The following is a 6930-nucleotide window of genomic DNA, read 5'->3' as shown; positions in this document are numbered from 1 at the left end:
TGGGATCCCTCGATCGTCCGTCCTTCCCTTCCTCCAATACGTCCATAGGATCGTCTGCGCCATCCTCTTGATCGAGACGAGCGGTTTTGCTAGGCCGAGGGGAAGGAGTACCGCTCTTGTCTTTGGAGGATCTCTTTTTATGCTTTACGGTGAGACTACTGGCTGAGAGAGGCGGGTCGCTTGGGGCAGAGGAGGACATGGTGTTGTGGGATACAAATGGAGTGACCAGAGACCATCGATGCAATTTTGGGACGAGATGGTGGACGAGGAGGTGGAGAGATCACGTGACACGGAGCTGGAGAAATTGGGCGAAAAACGGCGGGATGAATTGCTACTTCTTTCGATTCATTCCATGTCCTCCACTACTGTCCATTTCAACTTTGTACTTTAACCAACTCTATAACCACAATGGCTATCTTCGGTCTCTTCGGAAGCTCTGACCCCGCCCCTCAAGAATCCTCGGCCTCCGCTGAGCTGTTCAGTTCCACAACCTTCAGATCAAACGTCGTCCCTTCCCAGCCGGAAGCCCAGGGGTCCTCCTTCATCCCCGATCCTCCTTCCCAGTCCGCTCCCGCACCCGCTCCCACCGCACCCGCCCCAACAGCCCTTGATGCATTTGGATCCGCGTTCGATCCCGCTAGACTCCACCCATTGGCTGGATTGAGTGAAAACCTAGATTTTTTACAGCTCGATGAAGAAAAGTTGAACGACCTTGAAGGAGCGGCCAGTGTTTTGCCAAGCAGGGGCTGGACGGATGATCTCTGTGTTGGCACAGGGACGACTTATCTTTCTGGTTCGTTGGGTGTATGCTATACATCGACATGGCGAAAAGCTGACTTGGTCGCTGTTAATAGGTTTGGCTATCGGTGGCACCTGGGGCTTAAAAGAAGGAATGTCAAGACCGCTGGGAAACAACCCCTCCTTCAAGCTCCGGCTGAACAGTATTCTTAACGGTTGTACGAGAAGGGGAAGTTTTATGGGCAATTCGCTTGGTGTTTTGGGTGGGTTAATCTTGCACTTTCTCTTTTGATATTACCTCTAATGTCGTACAAAAAGCTATTTTCTACAATATCTCAAACTCTTCTTTTGACGCCATCAGGGGGAAGCATGATGTACTTAATGCCATGGCTGCGGCGGGTTTGAGTGGAGCGATTTACAAGTCAACTGGTGCGTCTCTGCCTATCCCCGTTTATGCATTCTTCAGCGCTCAATTAATCTTTATTTAGCCGGCTTACGACCCGCTCTTGTTGGCGCCGGTCTTGGAACAGCCGCTGCAGCTGGCTGGTCCGCTTTCAAGAACTTTGTGTAATCCATTTTAAGGGGCACACAGTTCTTCATCATCACTAAAAAATAATCCGCAAACCTTGATAGATACCCCTGTACTCATCCTTTGCATACGGATGACGGTTTATGGTTCTTACGGGAATTATGCACACCCCTCTTTCTGCTCTTCTACAATGTTGATCTCATGTATCTGGGAACGGTATGGGCGCGTGAGAAAGTCATCAAGATGAAAGTGTGCAGTCGTGTTGGGTGTTGATGGTCCATGAGGGGATAGCTAGACGACGGTTGGCACCTATAAAAGTAGAATCAGTATCTTTGCCGACCGCCTCATGACGTGGTGGCAAAATTACTGTTCTCAGCAGACATCCTGTCGTAGCGGCATGGCAACGGACCTGACAATTCTAAAAAAAAAAAAACGAAAAGTATTTAAAACTAAAAAAAAATCGGTGAGCTAAAAGTGATGACATCATCAGGACCACGAGAAATGGACTTTATTCGGATATCCGTTCGTCGCTGCTGCTGTTGTTGGCATCCAATGGTACACATACATACATACTCTTATCATTTTATCTTGAAAGTCTTTCCATCTCCCATAGATTCCGCCGCTGCCTCCCCCCAATCTACGACCATATACTTCCAAGCCTTGAAAGTAAAACAGACATTACAGTTAAAACATGTCCCACGTTGATGTCACAGTCGATGAGGCTACGATCAACGCCATCCGTCAGAGAATGTTGGAAACCGGCGATTGGGAGCGGTAAGTTATATCCTGCATAGCTCAGTCTTTTTTGAGACATTCCCTGCATCATATTCTCTCGGACAAGTGGTGCATGTCACACGTGGAAAAGCCGAGGTTACAGCTAAAAAAGAAAGCTCAAAAATTATGCAGGGCTAGGCGCCCCTCTCTCTCATGCGAAATGTTTTGTGAACGCAAGGCTGAGGACATTGCTGATTTTTTTGCATTAGAATACAAAAGCTACTAAGAGCACATTTAGAAGAGAGCGGATGGGTTGATGATCTCAAGGACCTTGCAAAAGGTGAGAAAGGGGATGGTGAAAAGGCAAAGATTGGTAGCTGATCCGACATCCCTTGCAAATCATCTTGCTACTTTTTCAACAACACTTTTGTCTCAAAATCCTTTTCAATTACATGATGCCATGATCATACCTCAATGCGACATACCCTATCACATATTGCGTACAAACCGAAACGCAACTTTTTTCAATATACCCATGTCCCCGCCGGACGCGGTGTGTACAAGCAGAAAAAGCTCGAGCTCAGGATGTACCAAACCTCGAAAACCTTGTCAAACAAATCAGCGAGAGTGCAGCTGGTGAGCTTATTCCTCTCCCCTCTCCCCCTTTTTTCGTTTCTTCCTATTCTACATCACCATGCACCTTTTACTGCAGGTCCACGGTTATCAAATCCTTCGTGCACCATTGACTAATGACTTGTCATTTGACACAGGTATGGTAAGCGATAACGTCAAGCGTGACGTGATGCTCGAAATTGAAAGCGTGCTCGACCGAGAGGTTGACCAAGCATGAAACATTGGACTGCGGCGTAGACTATGATGAGGATGGGAAAATGCCAAAAAGGCGGTAGACGGGAGAGCAGAAAGGGGGGAGCGTCTCAATTGTTCATCGGGGAAGATCGACTTTTCGTAAACGATCACATTAATAGAGCATCCTTGTTTGTTGTATGCATAGTTCGTTATATAGTTTCATTCGAACAGGCAAAAGTATACCAGTTTAAGTAAGACGAAAACTACTCTTTTTTTCCCTATCCGCATAACGCTTAGATGGGGCATTGCAAACAAATGACTCGTCCTGCTACAATAATATGTGCCAGCGATATCCTTGTATCTTGCATCCAACAAGTGGCATCATGGTCAATCCAATGGGCGGACGAGCAAAGAGTCGATAGATACACGGCGATAGCCTTGCAATTAACCCCTGGGCAGCAGTTCTAAAGCAAGACTAGGCGTTGTACCATTGTTTATGAGTGCGCTGACTCTTCTCTATTCATCGTTGAACACATATAATATACCATATGAAATAACATGATAGACTTTGGGGGACTTTTTACAGCTGAGAAATGGTACCGTCATCAGAACGGATTGTAACGGAGCCATCCTAGATTCACCCCGGGTCTGACATTAGCTTCTTTCGTCTTTTCAAAACAGTGAGAACGACCTATGATAGGCTACTGTTTGATGTACGTAAAAAAATGACGCACCTCGTTACCAAAGTACGCAGCCTTGGCCATGCCACAGAAAAGTCCGACTTCGACGACACCGGTCAACATTTTGATCTTGTGCAACAGCTAAAGTAAGAAACAACAAGGCGGAAATGTTTCTTGTCAACTGTATGTCCAGGAGGCAAGGAAGAAAAAAAAAAAGACCAAAGGGAAGCACGTACCTCTTCAGGCTGTCGCATCAATTCCTCAGCGAAGGGAGCATCAATGATAAAGTTTCCATTATCGCTGACCACAGGTCCAGCCTTCATCTTACCCATACGCAAGCTAAGACCAGGCTGACCGTTGGGAAGAACATGTGGGGAGCCCATGTGGGCGAGGTTGGTGAGGACTTTGGCGTACGCAAAGGGGACGACTTCGATGGGAATTCCTTTAGTCCACTTTTACGGGGAGGCAATCAATTCAATAGGGGTCATCGGAAAACGAATGAATAAATATCAAAGGGAGAAAAGTGACATGGCGTTAGTTTGGTCTTCGAGACAAGAGAGGAATGCACGAACAGATGTGCCGAGAACTTCAGAGTTCTTGCGGTAGTCGGCCACGATGATCCACGTATCAGCAGCCTCTGCGAGGACCTTTTCACGAAGCTGACAAGCGCCGCCGCCCTTGATGGAGTTGAGCTCGTTGTCGACCCTGTACAAAAGTCAGCAAATCAATGTCGACTTGCTCAATCGTGCATTCATCCTGCACGATCACCTTGCTTCAAAGCAATTGAAAAGTAGCTCACTCATCGGCACCGTCAATGGTCACGTCGATTCGAGCATATTGATCCACGTCGCCCAAAGTCAAGCCAGCTTTAACGATAAGCTCTTTGGACTGGAAGCCGGTAGGAAGGAAAACCCGGTCTTTATTGGCTTCAAACCCTTGAGCAAGTATTCTGTCCACGACGTAGGGGACAGTGGATCCTGATCCGATACCAATGACCTGTTGTTGTGCGCAGTCAAGTAACTGCCGGTTGCAGAGTAAACACAAAAATGACTTACCTTGTGCTCGTGTGCGATGTGTCGGTCCACAGCGGCATATGCTGCCAAACGTTTGGCAGCTTCAACTGCAGGCAGGACAGGGAGAGGGACAGAGGTAGGCAGCTGGTTTCCAGCCGTCACAGGCTGAGTAGGAGGGACAAACTAGAGGAGACACTTTTAGTACGAAAAAGCACTACTGTTCAGGAAGATACTTCACGGTGTTGGCAGCGACGACGCTGATAGGGGCATTCGGCAGGCTTGCTGTCTTTTGCTTGAGAAGGTCTACGGCCGGGGAGGGCATTGTGCGTAAGAGACGGGTCGTGAACCTGAGTGGGAAAGATATTTTGAAAAACGGTTGGGCGGGTAAACGGTGGTCAATACACTATTGATGGACCAGTATGGCTTTCACCGAGAGCTCTAAATGAAAGATATGGGGATCCTATATTGCAGGTGCCACCACCACTGAATCAACGGAGCTATGGCCCGACTCTCGCCGGATACAGCGGACCGCGCCGCCAATGAACGCGGCTGGTTTGATTTCGCTGTGGATGGTAGGCGCGCGCGAGTGTTAGGTGCGCCAGGAGCGGGATCTGATGGGGAAGCTGTTTGTCGTCGCACGTCGCGGGTTACGTCACCCGGCAGTCCAGACGCGGTCCACGGCGTCAACACGTCCTTTGGTAGTACGCAATCGCATCAGAGGACAAACAAAAGATAAAATTCGCCACGCCCTCCTCCGCCCGCCATGACTTCCCCGCGCCATCCCTTCAAGCCAGCCCACCGCCACGCCTCCTCCCTCTCCGCCATGCCGCCCCGCCCCGCCGGCTCACCGCGTCCCATCTCAGCGCCCCTCTCGCGGCACTCGTCTCTCCGCTCGCGGCCGTCGCGCCCGTCCGCCAGGACTGGCTCGCCCGCCGTCTCCACCGTCTCGCCGTCGCGTCTGCCGGCCACTGACTCTGTCTCGTACTTCCCTCCTTTCGAAGATATGGGCAGCATATGTTCCGAGGGACAGGGCTCCTCGAGCGGTCGGTCTGAGAGGGAAAAGGCAAGTGAAAGAGACAGAGAGGGGGATTTACGAGCCAGTGCAGGCAGCCACAGAAAAAGGGGATCGTTGGGATCGATAGCCGAGTTCGTCTCTGCAAGCATCTCGTGGGGCCTGACTCCATTTGCGTGTGCGAATACCTCTCAACACCCCAGTTATTGCCGTGAAACATCGCCTCCTGTGCCGGCGACACCGACTACGTCGGAGGAAGCAGTAGAAGCTCTCTCGCGTAAATTTACTTCAAGTAAACAGAGGGTACTAGAACCCTTTTCTGTAGGCCCTCAAACGGAGGACATGGTTGTCAGAGAGAAGGAAAAGGTCATCAAGGGGATGCACAAACGGAGAATGATGAGCGAATGCGAAGTGGAGACGATGGTTGCGGCTATTGGCCATAAAGTCCTAGAGGGGAAGGATGATGATGAGTCAGTAGTTGAAAGCCTTCTTGACGATGTGAGTCATTCCTTTTTGCATCGCACAGGGCTACAGGCTAAAATGCCTGCGACTGTTAGGCACCACCCTCGAAACCGCAAACGTTTGCCTCTAATCGACGGCCAAAGCCAGCCCTTCAAGTCCCCATTCCCACCCTTCCGATCTGGCGATACCCGATGCCCTCCCCACCCGTGACTTCCCTCTGCCCTGACATCCCCCTCGAGGCATTTTCCATAGCCGTCGATAATCCTTGTTCTCCCATGACGGCTACCTCGTCGGAAGCTGCTTCGACCTTTCTGACCTCAGATGCGAGGACACGTCTCGAAGACGAGAGACGAGCAAAGATCGAAGTGGAGCAGGTTGATTGCTTAGCTGAACTGCAGCTTACGCGAGAACCACAATCTTCAATATCCCTTACAGAACATTCGTCTCATAGATTATTCGATCCGGGTCAAGCCACGCCTAGAAAACCCCAACTTCCATACCTATCTTGCCGAGTACTGGGGCAAGAGAAGTACGAATCACACTTGTTGGGAGAAACGGGAGAGTTGAAGCGTATAAAATCTGGATCCAGCGCGAACAGCTCTGACACGATTAAGCCACAGGCAAGTGTTTCGGGTGAACTGTTGAGGCGGTAAAACTGACTCCTGAAAGAAAGGTTGCCAGCTCCACCGGGCATCATGGACCAACATCGACAATGACGACGGTAATAATATCCTGAGTCTTTGAGCGAATATTGTATGGCGTCAAAAAATGGACTTTAACGGACTTTTATTCTGGTCATATCGAAAAAAAGATTACGTTGCACAAGTTGAAATTGGTTTCATATCATTGTGTATAATCCCCGTCCTCTATACCTATTGTTTGTTTGTAGTCATCACAGTTATCTACCATGGTAGCCATTACCGATTATACATCCTATATTGACATACGCGTCCACGCTCAGACCAACCTGCCGAG

At 49.4% G+C, this 6930-nt stretch overlaps 5 protein-coding genes across 5 annotated transcripts in view; 3 read left to right on the top strand and 2 right to left on the bottom strand.

The window, feature by feature from the left end:
- Positions 1–218, bottom strand: part of CND05090 (conserved hypothetical protein) — a 3707-nt gene extending 3489 nt beyond the window's left edge. Inside the window, exon 1 of the mRNA XM_570437.2 lies at positions 1–218. This exon is cut by the window's left edge and continues 140 nt beyond it. Coding sequence (XP_570437.1) covers positions 1–199 — 199 coding nt within the window. The 5' untranslated portion in view covers positions 200–218.
- A 149-nt stretch (positions 219–367) lies between these two features.
- On the top strand, positions 368–1446 carry CND05080 (mitochondrial import inner membrane translocase subunit tim23, putative). Its single transcript, XM_570062.1, has 4 exons — positions 368–793; positions 855–1001; positions 1057–1167; positions 1227–1446. Exons 1-4 carry the CDS (start codon positions 409–411, stop codon positions 1307–1309), a joined length of 726 nt encoding a protein of 241 aa, XP_570062.1. The 5' UTR covers positions 368–408; the 3' UTR covers positions 1310–1446.
- Positions 1447–1848: 402 nt separating this feature from the next.
- On the top strand, positions 1849–3008 carry CND05070 (expressed protein). Its single transcript, XM_570063.1, has 4 exons — positions 1849–2041; positions 2251–2321; positions 2549–2617; positions 2752–3008. Exons 1-4 carry the CDS (start codon positions 1959–1961, stop codon positions 2829–2831), a joined length of 303 nt encoding a protein of 100 aa, XP_570063.1. The 5' UTR covers positions 1849–1958; the 3' UTR covers positions 2832–3008.
- Positions 2968–4938, bottom strand: CND05060 (ribose-5-phosphate isomerase, putative). The gene is made up of 7 exons (XM_570436.2): positions 4720–4938; positions 4524–4664; positions 4268–4464; positions 4041–4173; positions 3705–3920; positions 3523–3609; positions 2968–3419 (listed from the first exon to the last, which is right to left on the bottom strand). The coding sequence occupies exons 1-7, from the start codon at positions 4801–4803 to the stop codon at positions 3369–3371; spliced, it is 909 nt and encodes a 302-aa protein (XP_570436.1). The 5' UTR covers positions 4804–4938; the 3' UTR covers positions 2968–3368.
- A 425-nt stretch (positions 4939–5363) lies between these two features.
- CND05055 (hypothetical protein) lies at positions 5364–6898 on the top strand. Its single transcript, XM_024658501.1, has 3 exons — positions 5364–5991; positions 6051–6575; positions 6629–6898. Exons 1-3 carry the CDS (start codon positions 5485–5487, stop codon positions 6689–6691), a joined length of 1095 nt encoding a protein of 364 aa, XP_024514353.1. The 5' UTR covers positions 5364–5484; the 3' UTR covers positions 6692–6898.
- Positions 6899–6930: the final 32 nt, after the last annotated feature.

The sequence above is a fragment of the Cryptococcus neoformans genome, assembly GCF_000091045.1.
Source record: "Cryptococcus neoformans var. neoformans JEC21 chromosome 4 sequence".
Lineage (NCBI taxonomy): Eukaryota > Fungi > Basidiomycota > Tremellomycetes > Tremellales > Cryptococcaceae > Cryptococcus > Cryptococcus deneoformans.
Note: the sequence above shows the minus strand (reverse complement) of the source record. Positions and strands in the feature narration are given on the sequence as shown.

Bases quoted from the DNA above. Each gene is read 5' to 3' on its own strand.
- CND05070 (XM_570063.1), top strand. From the start codon at position 1,959: ATGTCCCACGTTGATGTCACAGTCGATGAGGCTACGATCAACGCCATC. The intron at 2,042-2,250 runs GTAAGTTATATC...TTTTTGCATTAG, and splicing joins GAAACCGGCGATTGGGAGCG to AATACAAAAGCTACTAAGAG. The intron at 2,322-2,548 runs GTGAGAAAGGGG...GTGTACAAGCAG, and splicing joins TCTCAAGGACCTTGCAAAAG to AAAAAGCTCGAGCTCAGGAT.
- CND05055 (XM_024658501.1), top strand. From the start codon at position 5,485: ATGGGCAGCATATGTTCCGAGGGACAGGGCTCCTCGAGCGGTCGGTCT. The intron at 5,992-6,050 runs GTGAGTCATTCC...TGCGACTGTTAG, and splicing joins TTGAAAGCCTTCTTGACGAT to GCACCACCCTCGAAACCGCA. The intron at 6,576-6,628 runs GCAAGTGTTTCG...CCTGAAAGAAAG, and splicing joins CTGACACGATTAAGCCACAG to GTTGCCAGCTCCACCGGGCA.
- CND05060 (XM_570436.2), bottom strand. From the start codon at position 4,803: ATGCCCTCCCCGGCCGTAGACCTTCTCAAGCAAAAGACAGCAAGCCTG. The intron at 4,665-4,719 runs GTGAAGTATCTT...TGTCTCCTCTAG, and splicing joins GCGTCGTCGCTGCCAACACC to TTTGTCCCTCCTACTCAGCC. The intron at 3,610-3,704 runs GTACGTGCTTCC...TTCTTACTTTAG, and splicing joins TGATGCGACAGCCTGAAGAG to CTGTTGCACAAGATCAAAAT.
- CND05080 (XM_570062.1), top strand. From the start codon at position 409: ATGGCTATCTTCGGTCTCTTCGGAAGCTCTGACCCCGCCCCTCAAGAA. The intron at 1,002-1,056 runs GTGGGTTAATCT...TCGTACAAAAAG, and splicing joins CAATTCGCTTGGTGTTTTGG to CTATTTTCTACAATATCTCA. The intron at 1,168-1,226 runs GTGCGTCTCTGC...ATCTTTATTTAG, and splicing joins AGCGATTTACAAGTCAACTG to CCGGCTTACGACCCGCTCTT.